At 37.3% G+C, this 23,053-nt stretch overlaps 4 protein-coding genes across 5 annotated transcripts; 2 read left to right on the top strand and 2 right to left on the bottom strand.

Moving 5' to 3' along the window:
* The first annotated feature begins 345 nt into the window (after positions 1–345).
* Positions 346–5,618, top strand: LOC308706430 (GTP cyclohydrolase 1-like). Its single transcript, XM_081392062.1, has 6 exons — positions 346–817; positions 2,336–2,445; positions 2,683–2,738; positions 3,456–3,487; positions 4,723–4,807; positions 5,129–5,618. The coding sequence occupies exons 1-6, from the start codon at positions 511–513 to the stop codon at positions 5,259–5,261; spliced, it is 723 nt and encodes a 240-aa protein (XP_081248188.1). The 5' UTR covers positions 346–510; the 3' UTR covers positions 5,262–5,618.
* Positions 5,619–6,180: 562 nt separating this feature from the next.
* LOC308706643 (cysteine-rich PDZ-binding protein) lies at positions 6,181–8,538 on the bottom strand. The gene is made up of 5 exons (XM_081392413.1): positions 8,431–8,538; positions 8,071–8,136; positions 7,926–7,980; positions 7,524–7,627; positions 6,181–7,445 (listed from the first exon to the last, which is right to left on the bottom strand). The coding sequence occupies exons 1-5, from the start codon at positions 8,444–8,446 to the stop codon at positions 7,381–7,383; spliced, it is 306 nt and encodes a 101-aa protein (XP_081248539.1). The 5' UTR covers positions 8,447–8,538; the 3' UTR covers positions 6,181–7,380.
* A 198-nt stretch (positions 8,539–8,736) lies between these two features.
* LOC308707095 (phosphatidylinositol-glycan biosynthesis class F protein-like) lies at positions 8,737–15,075 on the top strand. 2 transcript variants are annotated; one of them, XM_081393221.1, is made up of 6 exons: positions 8,737–8,948; positions 9,209–9,458; positions 10,311–10,402; positions 10,484–10,600; positions 11,972–12,080; positions 14,612–15,075. In XM_081393221.1, the coding sequence occupies exons 2-6, from the start codon at positions 9,231–9,233 to the stop codon at positions 14,723–14,725; spliced, it is 660 nt and encodes a 219-aa protein (XP_081249347.1). In that variant the 5' UTR covers positions 8,737–8,948; positions 9,209–9,230; the 3' UTR covers positions 14,726–15,075. The 2 variants fall into 2 exon arrangements, with proteins under 2 accessions (XP_081249347.1, XP_081249346.1); XM_081393220.1 differs by having other exon boundaries at positions 8,737–8,966.
* LOC308707096 (rho-related GTP-binding protein RhoQ-like) lies at positions 14,095–18,501 on the bottom strand. Its single transcript, XM_081393222.1, has 3 exons — positions 18,301–18,501; positions 15,817–15,912; positions 14,095–15,647 (listed from the first exon to the last, which is right to left on the bottom strand). The coding sequence occupies exons 1-3, from the start codon at positions 18,427–18,429 to the stop codon at positions 15,492–15,494; spliced, it is 381 nt and encodes a 126-aa protein (XP_081249348.1). The 5' UTR covers positions 18,430–18,501; the 3' UTR covers positions 14,095–15,491.
* Positions 18,502–23,053: the final 4,552 nt, after the last annotated feature.

Here is a 23,053-nt window from a genome sequence, read left to right as displayed (position 1 = left end):
ATTGCTACTATTATGATTGTTAAGCTTTTATTTCAAACTTTCAAAGAATTTGGCATGTCTAATACAGCTTATGGGGGTCTAGCTTATGAGTGAGCACGTGAGGTCATATGCTCAAACGTTTGACGTTCATTTGTGTCTTTACATTCAGACTGGCAAATCACGAATCAGTTTCCGCCGTTTGCATGACTGTAACGCATTATTCAATTACACCCCATAAAAAGGGTGTGACATGAGTAAAACACAACGGAGCGCGTGCCGTGCTCACACTAAATCCCGACGTGCTCAATTGGACACAGCGATAGTGAAGGGCTCCTATAAATGCCACGCAGAGTGGGAGAGACTTTTAGACTGCAACCGCATCTCAACTCAAGAGCACTCCGACGATCTCCTGCTTATACCTGAGGACCAAGAATAGACGTCTGACTGCATTTACGACTAAACTTTTCTTTTATACTACATATTAATAGTAATAATTGATTCTCTTTTAAATAGTCATTTAAAGTACATTCAATGGAGTACCAAAAGGCGGCAGAATTGAACGGTTTTAGCAATGGCAAAATTGTCACAGAGTATCTCTGCCGTAATGGCTTTAGCGAACTGACGGTCGATACGAAAAAAGTCGCTGTCCAGCACAAAAACGAGACATCCCGGAAAGAGGCGGAGGATGAGTCGCGGTTACCTGCTCTGGAGGCGGCGTACACAACCATACTGAGAGGTCTGGGAGAGAACACTGACCGGCAGGGTCTCCTCAAAACCCCACTCCGTGCAGCTAAGGCCATGCAGTTCCTGACCAAAGGCTACCACGAGACCATCTATGGTAAGTTTTATTTTTTCAGAGAATGATAGCATTATAAAAAAATCACTCGATTTCGTTTTACGGAAGTCTTTACAGCGTTTTAGCACAAACTTACTTCACAAAGTAAGATTACAAGTTTGTCAGCAGACACCGGCTTCAAAATCACTTTCACCGGATGAGGTTACTATAGCAACAGCAGCCAAGCTGCTTGAACCATATGTTACATATACATCGATTTCTCATTAGCGGCTGTTTCTATGAATCTATGCAATGTTGTGGCTTCATTGATTATTACTTACTTACTGTGAGTGAAGACACGCTGACCGTTCCAAGATGGCGGGCGAGCTGACGTGTCTTGAGCGGTCAAATGGAATCTACTTAAATATTTCTACGTCTAGAACCCGTCCAGCTAGGATAGGCTACTCTCGTAATTAGTTTCTTTATTACACATTTACACTTCACAAATACACCACAAAATATGAAATATACCACTTAGTTATGAATTAAACATGAAATCCGAATAATTCCTTTTTTTATGTAGGCCTAATATTGCAGTAGCCTATTTAGGCTATTATAAACGTGTTATCCGTGCAGATCATTATTATATTATTTTTTTCTTTAAATTTCATGTGCCTTTGTAATCTTTAATCAAAGTAACATCCCCTCCCTCTTGCAACAACATCTGAAGAGTTCAGATGCATAACCCTCTAAGTGCCATCTGAAATTTTATTCTAGAATGATCATTTTTATAAAGCTTGTATATTTAAGTTAAGTAATTTCACTTAATTGACAATTAATAGGTAATTTGCATTGCCATTTAAGTGAAATTATTGAACTTAAATATACGAGCTTGATAAAAATGATCATTCTAGAAGAAAATTTCAGATGGCACTTAGAGGCTTTTGCATCTGAACTCTTCGTCTATTCTCTGATGACCTGATGGCGAGGGCGGGACAACCTGTCACTCAAATGACATCATAGCAAACAACAACGATCCTACATTTTTCTTATTTGAAAAACAACTTCCGTTTCATGCCAACGTTAAGATAGCCAGTTGTGCTAGGGCCCCACATAATGCTAGTTATTATCTCATCACCAATTGGGTTTTTATTAGTTATGTTTATGCATATAAATAAAGGCAAAAATTATAATAATAATTATTAAATAAAATTGTATGTCATTGTGATCCAAATACTTTTCAGTATGCAATGTTTGGGCAGTCTTTTTACTCATTGATGTGTCTGACAATTCCACTACTTTGATGAGGGGTTGTATAATTTACATATACGTAATTCTGGAATTGCTCAATTAGTCAACAACAGATGGTGAAAGCACCCGCTTCAATACTCTGAATGGTGTTATGTGCTACTTAAACTAATCACAGTTTAGTTCCTAAGTTTTTAGGAAAAACCTCTCTCCTGAAATGACCTGACTTATGAGAGGATTTTAATGTGGAAATTATGTGTCCGGTAGCAAAACACCATCAAAGTTACGTGTTAAGCAATTAACTTTTGTATATATTTTTTTCATATTCTACAGATATACTTAATGATGCCATCTTTGATGAGGACCACGAGGAGCTAGTTATTGTGAAAGATATTGACATGTTTTCACTTTGTGAACATCATCTAGTACCATTTTTTGGCAAGGTATGTCTCAATATCCATCAATGATTGTAATGCTTTTAGCCACTCAGTTCACCATGTTATGCTTGATGTTGAGTGCTAGACATGGCGGTTTCATGGGTTGTGAGGGAATCATTGACGCATACATTTTTTCTAGGCCTGGGAGTGTGTTTAGTGCTGGCAGGTCAATGGGTTCTTTTCAATGAGCTGTATTACATAAGAAAAAAACTGATACATTATTTTATGTTAATTAATCTGTAGGTTCACATAGGATATCTGCCAAGTAAAAAGGTCGTTGGACTCAGTAAGCTTGCAAGGTGAGTATATAACACACACAGACACACACACACACACACACACACACACACACACACACACACACACACACACACACACACACACACACACACACACACACACACACACACACACACACACACACACACACACAATTTAGTGTGCCAGTCTCAGACGGATGATAAAGGGCCTTGTTCTCACATCAGATTGGGCCCGAAAAAAAGAACATATTAGTTACAAGTGGCTGAGTTCTTCTGTTATCACAGCCCATTCACGTGAAGCTTAGATCCAAAGCCTGGCACAGTATCCTGTCCCATCTGAAAAACGCCAGACTAGCTGACCTCTGGCGCTGAGGAAATCCCCCTCAACTCCCACCTCCACTGTGGGGTGGTTGTGGGAACCATTAACATTGCTGCCCTCACAAAATATCATGTGCAGCCTAGTGCTTCCTTTGCCTGAGTAAAATACACACAGACAGCTGCCTTTATATCCATTACTAACCTTATCACAAAAATGTCTAGAATATTTACCAGTTACAATATAGTTATCAATTTAGGAAACAATATTTATAGAAAAATACTCAGAACAACACCATACAACATGCATACTGAAAAACAGGAATATTCTGCTAATATTGTCATTCCTTGCTCTTAAGGAAATAGCTACCTATTAAATTGGCTGTTTGATAAGTTCAACATTTTTGGTGTTTTAACACTATGAATTTTGTCCCTCTTTAGGATTGTTGAAATCTACAGTCGCAGGCTTCAAGGTAACTATCATTAGATACTTACCACAAGAAAAATAGAGATAATTAGATTAAGAAATTAATATTTTATTCAGCAAGGATGCATTAAATTGATCAAAAGTGACATTTGTAATGGTGCAAAAGATGTATATTTCAAATAAATGTTGTTCTTTTGAACTTTCTATTCATCAAAGAATCCTGAAAAAATGGATCTTGGTTTCCACAGAAATATATTAATAAGCCCAACTGTTTTCAACATTAATAATAATAGTAAAATAATAAAAATAATGTTTCTTTATCACATAATCAGAGTATTAGAATGATTTCTGAACTTCTGTGACGGCTGGAGTAATGATGCTGAAAATTCAGCTTTGCCATCACTGGAATTACATCTTAAAATGTATTAAAATTGAAAACAGTTATTTTAATATGTAATATTTCACAATAGTACTGTTTTTACTGTACTATATATATTTTTGATCATATAAATTAAGCCTTGGTGAGCATAAGAGACTTTTTTTAAAAGGTTTACAGACTGATAACTTTTGAATGGGAAGTATTGGAAACATTACTTAGATATAAAAAATATTGTATATAATCCAGTGGAACAATTTCAGTGCTAGCATCTCTCAATCTCAGACTTTACTACTGAATCCATGCTGCCCCTCTTCTGTTAGTTCATTTGTGTTTTAGTTTGGTTTTGGGCTGTTCCTGTTTTCCTGTGTTCCCTGTCATTATTAGTTGACCTTGTGTAGCTAGATTATGTTTATTACCCGTCTAGCGATGTTTATGTCTGAATATAATTAAATAATGGTTTGTATTTGAAAAAAAAACATCTATCGCTTATCATTATGTGTGAGTCGGCTCACGTGATTTATGTTTTGCGCTTCAGAATTTCCGTTAAGGGAACATAGTGAGCATCAATGGTCCCTGGTTTTAAGGTGCATTGTGGGACTTTTTAAGGAGCGAACGTTTCAGTGCAATGGTAGGATTTTGCGATTGAGACAACCCTTAAAATGGCCGACTCCCTGATCAGTGTCCTGACTACTGAACTAGTGTCCGTTCTCATGTTAATGTTAAGTTTGTTGTGTTTATCTCTATCTCTTTGTTTATTCAGTGCTCCTGTGTTTCTGTCGTCTTACTTGTAAAGTTAAATTAACGACTGCTGTTGTAGATCCTGCCTATCAACACTCCCCGCCACAACCAAACATGATAGTGTTGCTTCCTCAGTGTTTTACTCTTAATTTTGCTTATTGCAGTCCAAGAGCGCCTGACAAAGCAAATAGCAATGGCAATCTCTGAGGCCTTGCAGCCTGTCGGTGTGGCAGTCGTCATTGAGGCAGCGTAAGTATTTGAAAGACAAAACGCTGTCTTACAAAACATTCAATCAGATTATGTATAATTATTAGATGTTATATTATCTAATACAGTAAACATATACAAAGTATGCAAACACACACCTAATACTGTACTACATCCTAGCCTTCTTTCTTATAAAATATAAATCTTAATACAGATCAATGCAATTAGATTCAGGTAACTTCAAAGCTCCCAATACAGTACTTTCATTCAGCTTCTGCTTACAGTGGCTGTCATGGTTGATGAATTATGAATTAAATACACTGCGTATGAAAATCTGACCTGAATGGATGCTTGTTGTTATAGTCACATGTGCATGGTCATGCGTGGAGTGCAGAAGATGAACAGCCGTACTGTGACCAGTACCATGCTGGGTGTATTCAGAGAGGACCCGAAGGCCCGAGAGGAGTTCCTCGCCCTGACAAAAAGTGCAAAGTGATCACACTTACCTGCGCCAACTCCGTGTGTCTACAGTCAGAAAGGTCAATGATTATTCTCTACGTTTGAAACCCTCCATGGTGCTAAGAGAATCTCACTGAGCCAGACCGTTAGATCTGTCCACCAGCTACTGAGACACAGCTGTATCGCCAACAGCTGAAACTCACTGTTTGCATGTATTGAAATATAAAATGTGAATACTGAAGGATCCTACATGAAATACTTCTTTTGAGAAAAAGACCTGCCATTGAATCATTCACACGGCTGCCTTAAAACTGATAGAATTATTATGTACGAGTCATGTTTATTATCTTACTGATTAACAATTACTAAATAAACATATTGCATGTGTTAACATATAATGTTTCTTGATCACCAAATCAGAGTAACTTCTGTGACGGCTGGAGTAATGATGCTGAAAATTCAGCTTTGCCATCACTGGAATAAATTACATCTTAAAATGTATTCAAATTGAAAAGTTATTTTAATATGTAATATTTCACATTAGTACTGTTTTTACTGTACTATATATATTTGATCATATAAATTAAGCCTTGGTGAGCATAAGAGACTTATAACAGACTGATAACTTTTGAATGGGAAGTATTGGAAACATTGCTTGGATATAAAAAATATTGTACATAATCCAGTGTAACATTTTCAGTGCTAGCATCTCTCAATCTCAGACTTTACTACTGAATCCATGCTGCCCCTCTTCTGTTAGTTCATTTGTTCTATTATCTTACTGATTAACAATTACTAAATTAATATATTGCCCAGATACTTGTCTAACCTTATAAATTTTTTTTGCAAAATGAAGATACTAAAACTAATTTATATATAACTTAAAAAACAAAACAAAAAAAACCACATTTGTCACATTTTTGTCATGTTCTCTGATTAGATAATATTCAAAGAGTCATAAGCCAACATGATTTATTGTTATATAAGTCAATGAAAGGTTCTGTGTGATGTATCTGGGGAATCATTTGTATGTGGTTTGAAGTAACCAATATTGACATTGGAATATTGCCATTTTTTTTTTACATATTTGTCTGAATTTTATAAAACAAAACAGATGTCAACTATGCCAACTAAAACATTAAAGCACCATTATGAAATGCATTAGTCTCTGCTTTCTTATTCAAAAGACTGATTTCTGCAAGATGTTGTCACAATTTTATTTACAGAGGTAAAACAGTCTCACATTGGTACAGGTGTCAATTATTAATTTAATTGATATTAAGGGAATGATATTATACAGTATCTAAGTATTGCTATGTTGTGCCGCCTTGCACTAAAAATAAGGCAAAATAAACAGTGTAAGAGCATTTGCAACAGTTACTGTCTACAAGTCCTATTAAGTATGTGGGTTCATGAGACATTAAAAAGAAATTCAAAACTTATGTAATTCCAAATGATCACTGAAAAAGGACACAACAAACAGATTTCCAGAAAACATCTGCAACAGTGTTCACAAAAAGAACCAATAGCGGGACAATAAGAAGTGGAAACAGGCTATAAACATTGCTGTACACTGTCTTATATTGGCATGTCACTGTCTGCTCGTTTCATATTTACATTAGATTCTGCAGTAGTGACACGGCCTTGAAAACAGTAGAAAAAAATAGCACTTCAAACTAAATAGATATCTATATCTTTTCATAATTGGGGGAAGAGATGACATTTAAAAGTAAAAGCCTAGAGTTTGGTAAGGTCCGATGACTAAGACTAAAAGGGCAATAAATTGCCATGAAGAGGATGGATTTTCTTTTTTCATAATGCTTGGTATTAAAATGATAAATTATTTACTAAAAAAAAATGAATGAGAATATTTACAAAAAAAATATTCTCCAGCAAATATACTTAAAGAAGGCATCTACATTGTCCAAACAGTGCAAGCCAATATATTGCTCTAAGGTTAAGTGAGAGAAAAATACCACTGACATATTTTCATATAAATACAGTCATAATCCAGTACACTCCTTTCATAAAACACTGCAAATTAAACTCTTTTGTGAACCTAAATGATCATTCTCAACACGTAGTAGAGTCAACATAATCATCCACGAACATCCCCTTCTCAGCTAAACATAAAATCTCCAGCAAGAGAGAATAAATCAAACTGAGGTCTGTTTGTAGTTCTTGGTGTCAATAACCTTCTTCCCACACATGGCACAAATTCCTGCAGAGTAGAAAGAGAGGGGTGGTGAGAATATATATATATTTGTGGTGGAAACAAAAGAGCATCTAAGCATCTCACCTTTCTTGTAAGCACATCCCTGGCAGTAGTGTGAACCAGACTGATGGACAGAGCTTTTGCATATTCTGCAAGTGGCAAATCCAGATTTGCCATAGGGATCAAACCTGTCAAAATGGCATACATATTTTCACTATGTTCATCATAACTCGCATTTGAAGTTGACATGAAGAATGGAAGTATTTTCTTCCCTATTGTAACGTATATCTGAGTGAAACAGCTTCTCAAACAAGAAAACAAAATGTAGGACAGGGCTTGATTTTGACCATTGAGAATTGATTGGATCGTTCCAACAAATGTAATATTCCATATAAAAAATAAGAATAGTCTATTTTGATGTCATGATGACTTTATATTCACTACAATACTGTAATGTTTAAGCATGACATATTTCAAGCAACTCACCTGGCTTTTTTTGATGTCAGCATTTTATTTTCATTAAGCTTTCGACCACCACTCTCTGTAATATAAAAGTTTTTATGTTAGTATACAGTGTTGACGAAGGATAAACACAAATGGGTAGCTTTATCCAAGCTTTAATCCAACTTACCAGTTGTGTTTCTAGCCCCATCTTTCCAGGTATCAGGAGTGATGACTCGCCCCAGTTTCTTCTCGCCTGGGGGGAACATCAAAACAAGCTACATTTAGTCAAACACCCCACACATTTCATTGACGTCAGTACTATGCACATATTAATTATCATCGTCGAGGTACAGGCGAACCACGGGCGACGGTCGTTAATACACAGTGGACTGTTTTGTTTCTGATAATTCTCCAGCTACTGTGATCTTCCTAGCGATCTAAAGCTACTGAATACAAACGAATCACAATATTAATGACTTAGACATATTGGTTTAAAAATAATAATACTAATTTGATTTACAATATGGTTTACAATGTAACTACTTACACTTCTCGCAAACCATCTTTACAAAATCGTAGCTATTACGTCTAGATACTTCCAGATGTAATAAATGAAGCTAAACACACTGCTTGTGCTTAGTCAGTGACGTTGTATGAAGGATTGTCAAAATAAAAGTCCCGACAAATTTATCTAGATGCAAGAAGCAAGTAAAATAATGTAAAATGTTGGTCCAATAATAATAATAGTAATAAATTATTATTTGTTAAATTATTTTTATTATTAGAATATTTTATTATGGTTTGGAGTAGCATGTTTTTTGGGTATGTTTTTGATTGTTGGTGACTTCATTTTCCCGGAAGTAAGTTACACGGGAGTCATGTTTTGTAAATAAACTGTTCACATTTATTTGCTGTCTTATTGGCATTCATTCTAGAAAGGTAAAACTTGAATGTGTTCAAATTGTTCAGGTGCTGGAGGAATCTGGTGATCCATTAGATTAGAAGTTAATTTATTGGATATACAAGTTACAACCAGGGCAGGCAGGCAGGCACAACACTCCACTGGTCAGTCTTTACTTCAAAGTAAGTTGAATTAATCATTGAATTAACTGCTCGTTTTAGTTGTATGCAATAGTGTCATTGCTTTTCTAACATTTCCTGGAAATTATGCTTTTATTGTCTCATTATCACGTTGGACTCTTATCTGTCTTTCGTGTCCTTTCTTTGACCTTATGAAATATTTTGAAAGACACGCAAATGGCTTTAACATTTCTTTTGCAATTGTTCATTCATCCCATTAATTTACTTGTATTATTTATTAACAGGTACATCCATTTAACTTCCATAATGTGGGATGTTGAGATCAGGGGCATGGCATCCGCTCATGCCATTATTGCCTCCTCCATCTTCATGGCAACTGTGATGCCTGCTGTGCTTTTGGAAAACTTCTCTGTTTATGGGACCCACATGGTTTGGCTGTATTGTGTGGCTGGATCTGTTGCTGTGGTCACCATTGCAGTGTTTTGGCTTCTTGGCATCAGCCCACCAACAAAGAAAAACACATTGAGCTACAAGGTAGAGATGGGCAGAACATTCTCCAATGATATGAAAACATAATCGATGACTAAATAGAATGAGCATTAAAGTCAGCATAAAACAGAAATTGCGATAATCTTTTCTTACGCATAGTGTGGTGCAGGGATGATGTCAAAACCCGGAAGATTAATTCGCATCTGGTTCCCTCAAGATTTTCCTATAGGGTTTTTTCTATTTATGAGTAAAATAAGGTCTGTGGTAAACATAAGATGACGATACTTGGACGTTTTGTTCTACAACAAAAAATTATACACACTCAAACTCCAAATTTTCTTATCTAGGTACTTAATAGGAACATAACAGCTTCAAAATTCGCGCTATCAATATGTTATGTTCGGTTGCTTTGAGTGTGTGGTACGTAACAGTGTGTGTTATATAGATTATAGAACAAAATGTCCAATTATTGTCAACTTATGTTTACCACAGACCTTATTTTACTCATAAATTGAAAAAACCCTATAGGAAAATCTTGAGGGAACCAGTGGCGAATTATTCTTCTGGGTTTTGACATCATCCCTGCACCACTCTATTGTGATGTACCGGTATATAAGAGTGAAACGGTTTCTTGAACAAGAAAAAAATGTAGGGCGGGACTTGATTTTGTCCATTGGGAATAGATTGGATTGTTGTTGCTTGCTTTTGCTATGATCTCAATGTGAGTAACAGTTTGTCCCGCCCTCACACCAGTAAACACGTCATCAAAGAAGAGATGACGCTGCAATAAAAAAAAAAGATGTGCATGGATAAATCATTTATAATAAATACTAAAACAAGAGATGTCATTTTTGATTTCATGGTGACTAAAGTTTCATTTGTTTATTTCATCCACAGATCAACAGATTGTCCAGATCCTGTCTGTACTTTCTACTGTCATGCCTCTTTTTTCATTCTGTGGTGGTAATGTACGGCGCACCTCTGCTCGAGTAAGTATTACACGTATGTTTGTTTGTTTTGTGTCCAGAAATGTGAAATACCAAATGTATAAGTCACGTGTCATGTTGTAGGTCTGCCCTGGAGACGTTTTCTCTGGCCGTGCTGCTGTCCACACTCACTACATTGAGATGTCTCTGCATACTGGGCCCTAATGTACAGGCATGGATCCGGGTTTTCAGCAGAGATGGGTAAATGCAGGATAAACTGTCTACATAAACCACTTGAATCACGTTTACGGTGTGGAAGAGGCTTTGCTGAGCAGTTTGTGTTATTGTTTTAGTGGCTGTAATCCACTAGATGGAAACCTTGACCAACTTTGACAAATGGGTGCAACAGATCTCATTGAGTTTCACAGATAAGGGATTATTGTAGGATGAATGCCTTCAATATAAAGTAAATGATGCAAAACCATTTTGAAATGGCAATCACAATGCCTCAATCCCCATTTATGAGCAACTAGAGTTGAGTGTGGCTTAATGCTCTCAGAGGAAATCCTGCAGGTTGGGGCATGAGCTGGGTCTAGTCCTTATCCATTTTCTAATTGTATATAATTTAGCGTTTAAAGCTGCATTCCGTAACTTTTTTTTGTGTTCAGAATTTACAAAATGTATATAATGAGCGAGTATATCATGAATCCATTTTCCAAACCGTTTTTTTTTTCTTATCCTGAATCACTACGGTACACCTATAATAAGTGTTTATATTCGGACTATTTTAGTCTGGTTCGGGTCGTACCACTGCGGAGTAGCCCAGTACCTGCGTGACTCATCATAGACATAAACAGAGAGAAGTAGCTCCGGCTACAATATTCTTCCGCAAGACGCATGCGGTTCTGTTTATTAACCGCCAGAGCGCCAAAAGTTACAGACTGTCTGCAACTTTAATTAATAATATCGTTAAAGCTTCTCCGTAACTTTTTAGCTTAAATGAACTATAGCTTCACATTGACTGAAGTGTTTTGAAACAAGACCACTGAACGTTTGTACTATAATTTAGTGATGTTCCAATGGTATGATAGTCAGAGATACTGTGTGTTTGTACAGCTGCAGTATCTCTGCAGGAAATGTATCTCTCAGATGTAAATATCCAGTTGTGTCTGTTTTCAGCGAACATTCATAGTCCTCTCGTATCCTACATCACTTCACTGTATAACAGCCAAAAAGCCTCATATTTTATATTTTAAAATGTAATTTATTCATGTGATGGCAAATCTGAATTTTCAGCATCATTACTCCAGTCTTCAGTGTCACATGATTCTTCAGAAATCATTTTAATATGATGATTTGGTGCTTAAGAAACATTTCTTATTGTTATCAGTGTCGAAAACAGCTGTGCTGCTTAATATTTTTCTGAACACCATGATCAAATTTCTTTTATCAAGATTCTTTGATGGCTTAAAAAGTACAAAAAAAAACAGCATTTATTTGAATATTTATTTATTAACTGCTTCTTTTGATATATGGTTAGTTTGCTGTATTCATGAGCAACGTTTCAGCTTTATTCATTTTCATTTGTTAGCAATAGCAGCAACGTTATGATTAAGCATGTGTCATTTTCAGGGCGATGTCAGTGTGGGACACCTCTCTTCAGATTACCACTGGCTGTAGTGTGATTGGGGCCTGGCTGGGAGCTTTCCCCATTCCTCTCGACTGGGACAGACCATGGCAGGTTAGTGTGATGACACTATTGCAACTGGTCTCAGAAACTCCTGTAATTTTAAAAGAAATGTCATTTAGCAATTAATGCACATTCTTTAGGCACATTATTGAGACATGGCGCTCAAGTAGGTGATGCAGGTTTGAGTCTGGCCTGCAACACACCCCAATGCATCTCTCTTCCCCCCTGATGATTTCATGTGACTCTCCATTAAATTTGGCTAGTAAAGCAAAAGCCACTGCAAACTTTGTCACTTAATGAGTGCTATAATACATAGTTATGCTCAGTGCAGAAAGCAGATTTCTGCCGTTGCAGCAGAATTGCAGTACAGGGTTCCTTGTTTTAAAATTCAGAAAGGAGGAACATGCCAGAGAAATCATTTTGCTTTGTAATATATTTTGGTTTTGCTTTACTTATGTTTATGCTGTCTATTTATAATTCATGCAATTATTGCAGATGAAAATGAAACCCGCTCTCCTTTATACCACAATCACATCTATATCTTTATTAAAGGACATTTATCTCAGCATTGCATTATACTAAAGATCATTGTCAAATAGAAAACAAATAATGTGTTGTTAACACTTAGAGCCTTTTTAGACAACATAGACATTCCTCAACCAATCGTGCAGGACAGCCATAAACAGGTTTTGTTGGCATAGAAGGACTGTGCTGGTAGTACTTCAATTATTCATGTGTTGTACAGACATTGATCAGAGGCCAGTGTTTGCCCTCGTTTTGCCCTCAAAATGTCACGCTGAAGTCTCCCATGTGTGCTTTCTGACACGCTCCATACACACAGATGTCTAGACGAGGCCAGAGAGATGAGACTGACTCATTACGGGAGTGAGGAAGCTGTAGGGAGGGGAGTGAGGTTGGCGTAGACTCACTGATGATTCCTAAACACATGATGATGGGATTGTGAGCTAATGAGAAACTCTGGGGTGGTTGAATACTGATGCTTTTTGCACAGACTCGCTCCTTCTCATTGCCATGATGACACTATATATTGCAACCCATATCATCATAGTCTTGAGATAATTGAATAATCAATCTTGCTGACATTTTTTTAATTCTGAGCCACTCTTCATATCTTCACTCATTTATGAAGGGAATAAATCTCACTCTCTGTAAAAAGACAGAAGAGGATAAGAAAAGGATGGATAGTGTTTATCAAATATTTTGTTGCTATTTTTCATATATATGTTCTCACTTATATAGTTAAATCTTTTGACAACTGACTAGTGAGGACATTTTATTGGTCCTTACTGGTTAAAAAGGCTTATAAGGTAGCGGTTGGGTTAGGCCATAAAGAATATTAGCCTGATATAAAATTGGTGGAAGTCTATGCAGTGTCCTCACTAATATAGTGAAACAAACGTGTGCGTTTTAAAATATTAATATACACACACTGTTCAAAAGTTTCATGGTCAATTGGGAAATGAAAAAAAGGATTCATTAAACTGATCGAAATCGACAAGTTCTATTTCATATGAATGCTATTCTTTTGAACATTCTATACATAAAGAATCACAAAAATATTTGTGGTTTCCCACAACAACAAAAAACAACACAACTTTTCAACACTGACAGCAAGAAATGTTCCTTGAGCTCCAAATCATCATATTAGAATGATTTCTGAAGGATCATGTGACTGGATTAATGATGCTGAAAATTCAGCTTTGTAATCAGGAATGAATTACATTTTAAAATATAATAAAAATAGAAACAAGTTATTTTAAATAGTAATAATATTTCACAATATTACTGTTTTACCATATTTTTGATTAAATAAATGCAGCCTTGGTGAGTATAGAGACTTTTCAAAAACATTAAAAACCTTATTGACCTCACACTTTTTAATGGTAGTGTTTATAGTTTTTAACTAGTATAATAGTATTATTTTTCTTCAAGTTAATATAACAGAAAAAGAATTGCCTATTTTATGTTTTATGTGCTAGACTGAAATAAGGTATTAAAATCTATATGAAGAAGCAACAAGACTAAAAACAAAAGAGACAAAATATTAGAAAAACTTTTTTTATAGTCAATAAGCATATTGCGGCAAGTCATTCAATTTACATTTTTGTATATCAACTGCACATTTGGCATCAACAGCAAGTTTTTAATCTTGAATTAGGTGCACCACTGTGCCTTTTGATTTTTAGATTTGCATTCCATATATCTACTATTTATAAAGGCTTTTTTTTTTTGTTGCTCACAATGTGCTGGAAGCTTTAAAGACCACTCGGACCACTCCACATATTTGCATGGACTGCAGGAAATTCATTAAAAAGAAGATCAACTTGATCATATGAAGCAAAAATTCAAAATGCAAAGCAGTCGACACAGACCTGAGCGGCAAGGCCACCAATACGTAACGCTCAAAACTATGTTAAAAAAAGAAAGGAAGAAAGCAGTCTCAAATACAAAAAATTTGGTTGGTAAACACCACAGTGAATCTGTAGAATTTGCAGTCAGTCACTTGTGCTCCTGCAATATGACAGTTTTGATCTCTTCGTTTTTGTGGCTCCTCTGCGCAGGTTTGGCCCATTTCCTGTACCCTCGGGGCAACTACTGGATTTCTGACTGGCCTTGTCGCTGCCCCTGTCTGGATCCACTGGCATCGCAAACAGCTCACCTACAAGCTTAAGTGAGGAAACGAAGGACACACTCACAGGCCACCAGAAACTTGACAAAGAGAAAAAGATCCAGGCTTGAGTCAAAAACGACTGTCCACCCAGCGCGTGCTCCAAATCAAAGAAAAATGACTCGGTCACATTTACAACAATACAAATCAAAAAAAAATTTTTTTTTTTTTTGGAGAATAGATATTTAATTTGTTGTATGCTCATAATGGCAGTATATTTATTTGATAATTCCTCTCTTCCTTCTTGTATATAAAGCCAGTTCTGTCTTGAGACATTTTGTAAAAAGCAACTGTTTTGCAACCCAAATTGAGATGCTGAGTTTCCCTTTTTGAAGTTAAATAAAGTCTTACTTCTGTAAATGACCGAAGGGTTTGGTTGTGCTGTTTAGGCTTGTCTGGGTTTCGTACTCGTGCTCGCTGAGCCAGACACGGAAATACAGTTCGATTGTTCTTAGCCGTTAAAAAGGGTGTCTCAGACATCTTTACATTTCTTTCATTGTCTATTCTCTGTGCTTGTACGTTCAGCAAATCATTTTGTTGTTTTCCTCGTATCCCATCTCAAAGATTAGTGTTCTTGTGTCATTTCTCCCTGAAGAATGTGTCTTTTTGTCATTTGCCCATAACTTGGACTGTACAGCACCATCGTTCATATTTCACAGCGTCCATTGGTTCTCGTTCCTTTAGTTCAGAAGTCAGATTGTAAACTGGATGGTTGTCAGTTGGTCACCATCAGGCCTTGCGTTCTTTCACTTGGACGCCCCTGAGCTGGTGTATCATGTGATGAGGCAGCAGTTGATGCAGCGTGGGCCCAGTCTTCGCCTGAGCGTGCCTTTCTTAGGAGCCAGAATGGCTATAATGGCCTCGTCGAACACAGTTTTCAGACCTTTCTGTGTCAGTGCTGAGCATTCAACGTAACAGCAGGCACCAATCTGGAAATGCATAGAAAATTAAGACATCATTTTAGACATGCACTGTTCAAATCACGACAATGTGCTGTTGTTTTCACTTTCCCTTTGACCAATGTCTGAGTTCTCTCGCTACAAAGTTTCAGTATTATTTTAAACTTGAGAAATAGGAAGTATAATTTTCCCCTCTCACCTCCTTTGCTAGCTTCTGGCCCTGTTCTGTCACAATGGGCTTCTCCTTAACGTCGTTCAGCTTGGCAATAGTTTTGGGGTCATCCCGTAGGTCAATCTAGTAGACGGAGAGAGAGAAAGTTACAGTTAAGTAGGCTCAACGTGAGGGGTTAACTGTACAAGGACGGTGAATGAGATTGTTTTTAGAGCAGAAGGCTCCAGGAAATTCAACCCAAGACCAGATGGTGGCATGCGTCTACAGACTTCCCCTTTCACCTAAAAAGTACCACCGCAGTGGTCTAGGAGGGTCTCCGCCTTCCCTGTTTCTAATTAAAATTCCACTTCATCTAAGTTTGAGTTTTTGCCAGCTACTCTCCACAAAAAAAACTGCTCTCCATACATCCACTGAGGTATTAGCAAAACCACTACACAGCGTTGCACTTCCTTCACATCTTCCAATTAGACACATGGAACACAAATGTAAAGGTTTCCTTTAAATATGTCAATGTTCATTGGCTGGTTATCAGCAGAAGTAAAGCTTTGTAGGGTTGCATGATATAGGGAAAAAAAAAATCTATTTTTTGGATCAATATGGCTAGATAATTATAATTATTAGTAGTAGTAGTAGTAGTAGGAGAGCCAAATAAAAATATATATATAAAAATAAGCAGAATATAATAATTCAATTTTAAATTACAACTGTAAAATTACAAAACTAATATTTATGGCAGTCATTAAACATTAAACTTTATTTTGTCAGAAAACTCTGAAAGCTTCCCTTTATTATGAGAAGACTGTTGGTGCATGTTGCGTAATGAGCTGCCCATGTCACTCTGAAACATGCAGCGCATATATTTATTTAATCAAATCACAGCCTTTGATACAGCTCCCTAAATTATTTTAAGATTTCAGATTTATTTCAATTACTCATGTAGCCCTGGTTCAGGGTCCTTGTTCCCATGACTCTCTCTGGCCCCCTTTCGTATCGATTGCGCTGTATTCTGTATTCATCTCACTTCTGTGGTTTGATTAAGATGGGAATGGAACACATTGCAATAAACATGACCTGACAGGACTAGGGCTGATGACAAACCCTCACTCTCAACACACATACACGGGATATAGTAATTACCAACACAATCATAATAAGCCGTTTGAACAATTTCATCGACCATATGTCATGAACACTTGATGACCGAAACTTTTACGATAGGACACAATTCATTACCGGTATGTTCGATCCATAATATTACCACAAATATAACCGCACAACTACAATGCATTCTCACAGATCATAAATATCTGTAGCATCAGTAATTCTGACAGTCAACATAAAATGAACAAAACCAGACAATTAATGTGTTTGTGCTATCTTTGGAATAGTATACTAGGGATGCACAATATAACCTATAGATTATTAATATTTAATAATTGTGCATGCTTGTTTAGATTACCTTTTTCCATCCATTTTAACACTCAAAAAGTTAATCTTTGAAAACACAAATAATCTAATAACATTGTTAAATGTTCAGCAAATCTAAAAAATATATGCATTTTTATACTGTACTGTACATTATAGTTTTGTGATGCTGAAATTCACTTGTAGCATTTAAAATGATTATTTTTTTTGTTTTTAGGTGTTGTGTTATACATTTATTTAGACAAAATTCTTTAGAATGAAGAATTCCAATAAGAAGGCTTATCGGTATCACATAGAATTTTAATTATCAGTGCATCCTATAATACCGTACCAAGTCAAGTCAAAATTACTTATATAGTGCTTTTCACAATACAGAAAATCATGATGGTAATGTTTGTAATATATACATGCCTTTGTATTTAGCAGATTAGAACTGGATGATAATATAGTTTACATTTTGCAATGATACAAGCAATCAATCAGTTTAGATATGCTATATAGTATATATCGCCCTTCTATAGCAAGCGAGTGCACTATATGTATGCGGATAAAGTTTGACATATATCCAAATTTCTATAAAGAGTCAGGTGATAATATAATTACATTTGCGACCAAAAAATAAATAAATCAGGCACTTGAGACTTGCTATATAGTATATTGCTTTACATAAGGCCCTGTTTCCATCTGGTATTAAGATGCGTTTTTTGGACAACGCTAAATACAGGTGGAAACGGGCTATAAAATGTTTTGAGTTTGTCCACTTTCGACCACTTGCAGAGGTAGTCGAAAGCGCATTCAATCGGATTGCTTTCGGAGTGGAAACGCTCATGTGGTTGAATGTGTTTGAACAGCCACTAAACACCTACTCTTCACTTACTGAACGAATGTGTATTCAATGCGGGATGTGTTATTGGGAAGCGCGCTTGTCAGACGGGCTTTATACTGGACACCAATATAGCAACACTGTAGAATCCTAGTGTTCCGAATGTTTTTGTTACAAATTTGTGCACCGTTTCACATTCAATTACAAAAAGAAGGCAGTATACCGAATAATATTGTGTCGTTTGTGTAGCAAAGTGTGTAAACCTGAGTGCCGATGAGCAGGTAAGGGACGTTGGGCGCGTACTCCTGCAGCTCAGGGACCCACTCTTCTCTTACGTTCTGGAAGCTGGCCGGATTCACCACAGAGAAGCAAATGAGGAAGACATCTGTCATGGGGTAGGACAGGGGTCGCAGGCGATCATAGTCCTCCTGTCAGACCAGAGGACACTGGGTAAAAACAAGCACAGAGCCTTCTACTGTTCATAACTCAACAATGGTTTTTAAAAAAAGCATCAAAAGTTCAGAAACATTTACTATAGTAAAATACCCCAATAGGAATTCACTTGAATAATTTCCTTCTCCACAAATCTTAACTAATAGCATTCACCGCTGTATTGAATCAGAGTCCACAAATGCTCTACATTGGAACATTATCAGCAATCACTTAAGCAGCAACCAGAAATTACCCGCTGACCCTAATGATCGAGCAGAGATTAATATGATTTAGATTATGACTCGTGACCCATAAATCCATATTTCACTCAACAGCATTTCCTCCATCTCCTCATTCATCCTTTTAAACAGCCCGGAGACATCGATATGTCCTCTGGAAACCAGAAACCCCAGACACTACAACAGATAAGCCTGGATTTACAGGGGACATGTGGCTGATATTTTTGGGAGCTTGTTTTTTTTTTCCAACGTGTGTTTGTGTGTCTCTACACGCAGTGTGTGTGTGTGTGTTAGTATGCAATCATCCATGGTTATTCTTTCTAACGAGAGTGTGTCTAAACTGTAACAGCATGTGCCTCTGGCCATGCGTTGCAGTACAAACATATCATTTGCAACAGGCACCACTCAGGAACAGTCTTGAGCTTCCAGAAATGAAACCTCAGAAATGTGGCTTCAGAGTTTAATTTACCATGACGTCTCTCATCTACTACTGTAGGAGCACCTTTGCATCTGAACCGCGAGGGACGTTACTAACAACTGCCGACTTAAGATTGCGAGTGAAAGTACTTTGGCGAGTTTCTGTAACTTGGAGTTCAGGGTTGCATAATCCTTTATGTGCGGTCATATTAGTGAAATTTTGAGGGCGTTCACTGTCTATTGTTAATATTGTAGAGATGTATAAAGCACAGCTCACACAGAAGTCACTTTCAGCTTTCTGTTGGTCAATGTGGCGAATTCGTGGGACCAACTTAAACACAAACGAAAACTGTGTGGGAATTCATTTTTACCCTCACGTGAAACACTATATCGCATGGATTCCTATTAGAATTACTGGAAATTTCACTGAGCAATGGTACATTTAACCTCAGCTTTAGGGTAGGACGTAGGACACTGGGGGAAAGCTCACTTTTAGCGATGTCAAATACGCACTCACTCAGTACACACAACACAGCCAGACAGTCGCTCATCCGTCAAGAAGATTGGCGAGCGATATAAACCTTCTGTTTTTACTTGCAACTGTCAATGTTTCAAGGCCAAATGTGCTGTTCCGTGGCTGAGATATGAACCTGCGATATATAACCTTTAGAATTACAGCCGAAACGGTTTGCTACTGCTGTGGGGAGATCGTCCTGTCCCTGACAAATCATGATTTGTTGCAACATAACCTCACAAAACAAAGTTGAGCAGGTGCATCTGTGGTGTAAGTGAGACTGTTGTGTCAGTGTGTGTTGCCCCTGTGGGCCGACTGCGTTATAAATACACTCGCTGCCCATCCTTTGGCCTGTTCAAACATTCTACAGGGGGCAGGGTGGGAGGGATGGTATTATTTACAGCTGGCCTTTGCCAAAACTGAATGTAGAATAAGCCAACACATCATCCACCCACGTCTCCTGCATATCTCCTGCTACCACCAGAGAACACGCATTTAACACAAGTTTATGTCCATGTTGGGAGTCACTAATGAAATATAGAGATGATACTAACGTAAAGGTGAAATGTGTCATTTCCAAGCCACTAGCAGCACCAAACAGAATTGCAATCTTTTTGTTCAAAAGGCCCAATCTGGTTGAAGAAGACAACACTGGATCAAACTACTACCTGCTGTCCAAAAAATGGCAGATGAGTGGAAATTCATTATTTTTACAATTATAATGCCTGTTGCTGTTGGAGAGAACTGGGAGTACTAGTAATGAAAGATGAAACTTTGTTAGTTTATTGCACAGGGTATACCAGCATTGAAATGCTTATGACATCAGATCCTGGAGTACCCCCAGCTCTGCACAAATCAAACACACCTGATTCAACTCATCTGCTTGTGAGTAAAGACTACAAGACCCCAGATGGGTGTGTCAGATAAGAGAGAAATTCAAAAATGTGCAGTGTTGGGTGTACGCCAGGACCATTAAAACTGCAGTCATAGCAGCGGTCTTTTTCAGTGGCTCAGGTTTGACTAATATTTTGAGTAGTTTTCACTGCATAGGTTTCTACTGTAGCATCAGAAGTCAGTTGAGATGAAACAGACTGCTGGCTTGTAAAAGCAGTCGATTAAATAGGTTTTTATATTAGTGCTTCATTCCCTTGAAAACGCCCTGTGAAGGCTTATGATCCAGAGCTTGTTAATAATGAAATATGTGACATTTCTAGGGAAAATGTATGTGTGTGTGCGCGTATACCTGTGTGTACGTGAGTGCCCTGCTCTTTCGGGAGCTGAGGGAAATGGATTGAAAAAAAGCAAGACAGCAGTCGAATGCAGCGAACCTGGAAACACCCTTCTCTGCTTCCATCATTACCATAAAGCTCTCCCTCCAGCTGATACCACTGACAACAGACAGCCTCTGAATGCACACATTTATCCTGGAGTATGTGTACAGTGACAATACAGTCAATTGTGCACAGCTTCTCCTCCACACATAGTACTGTAAAAGACAACAGCTTCTGTCCCTTTTCTATTCTTTGCTTCTTACAAAAGCATATCTGATATGGGATGGAGGAGGACTATCAGCTGTTTGTCATCTGTAATGAGATGCCTAGTCACTAGCAGTTGTAATGGTCATGTATTTTTCCCGAACCGTCATGGTTCGGTGCATACAGTCAGACGACGAATACAGTCAGTCACAGGCGATCCACACTCCAATCCAGAAGGGGGCATGAACAGTAATGCAATGCTGTTTGTTAACCGCCTCAACCGGAAAAAGAGCTGAAGAAGAAGAGACGATCAAGCACCAATCCAAAACAAGAGTACAGATGGCATGCAAGAGCTTGCTAGAGTAGCCTATACGCAGAGTTTCAATACATTTTTGTGACTTCATGGAAATGAAACCGGGACGGCTGAAAGCGGCATCCTGGTTTTTTTTTCTTCTTTACTTTACAAAAGCACAATGTTTCACAAATAAAAAAACTTTACGGTTTCAAATGATGTCTTACTCTTATCTGTATGACCATAAACGACGGAGTATTTCAAGTTGTTTCCGCTGTTATAATGAGACAAAATCATTTGTGTCGTTGAAGTTTCACTCCAGTCCAGTGATGATCAGTGTCCTGGAAATGTGAAGCCACAGGAGCCGCTTCACTCGTGGTCTCCTCGTGGAAAGGTGAAGTAGGCTCTTTCACGCTCATATTTCTTGAAAAAGCGTAATATTGAACTTGTGCATCCGCCATTGTCACAGCATGTTAATGAACTCTAGTGCGCAAAGAAAACTAATCTCTGCACGTTTTATTCTTTTAAATTTTGTACTTTTATATGCTTTTCAGTTTTGCAGCTGATTATGATCAAATACCTTTTGTTTTTTTATCAGCCCTACAAAAAAAATATACAAGAAATATACAAAAAATCCTATGCAAGAGTGCATTCTGTTTACTTCTTATTGCTTAATACTCTAAAGGAGGCTGTACTGTACCAACCTCATGAGGGACTAAATGCAGATAGTTGGAACAAACTGTAATTTGCACTACTGTCTTTTCAAAATAAATGAAAATAAACCTTGCATTGGGGATTTGTTGCTTTTTCCTGTTGTACCAAACTCTTATCGAACAGTGACCCCAAAACCAAGGTACATATCGAACCGTGACTTCTGTGCACTGTTACACCCCTACTAGTCACTGTCCTTTATTTGCTACAGACATCCGAATTATATATGCCTTAAGACACACACACTCAGTTTAAAATGCATTTGTGTGTTGGAGTTAGGGTTGCAAAATCAGAGACAACCATTAATGCACCTGGTATATTACTACTCTATATATTGTATAATATGTTTTATATCAGCATCAGTCAGCATCTATAGTAATATATGCTATACTGTTCGGTGTTCCAACCGTACAGTGTTGATTGAGTCTGATTTACAATTTACAATTTACGATTTACAACATTGGGCTAACAAAGCAAGCATCCATCCATCCATCACTCAGATTGCAATTGCCTTGCCCTTTTCTCTTCCCTCAGCCCTTGACTTTCAGATCAGATTCCAATCTGTCTGACTGTACAGTGTTGCTGTAAGATTCCCACAGAGAGAGTGAGAGACCAATATGGTACAGAGAGAGGGGGAAAGTGTTTTTACACTGCTTTTCCTATGAAACATTTATCTCAAGAGCCCCTCTGCTCTCCATTTACTGCATGTATGCATGTCTTCCTGCACTCCTAATTCAATCAGATTTAACCTCAATGTACACGTGTGAGTGACAGACCATAAATTCTGAGGTCCATCTTTGTCTGTCAATCTTCTGTATAATAAGTATGTGAATGTGTGTTATGTTTATCTGTATGGATTTGCTGTGGTGACATAAGTGGGTCAATCTGCAGTTGATAGTCTCTTTGCTGTTAGCACCTCATTCCTTACATAAGACA

The sequence above is a fragment of the Scardinius erythrophthalmus genome (assembly GCF_964197995.2).
Source record: "Scardinius erythrophthalmus genome assembly, chromosome: 18".
Lineage (NCBI taxonomy): Eukaryota > Metazoa > Chordata > Actinopteri > Cypriniformes > Leuciscidae > Scardinius > Scardinius erythrophthalmus.
The sequence above is the reverse complement of the archived record's forward strand: the minus strand, read 5'-3'. Positions and strand labels throughout refer to the sequence as shown.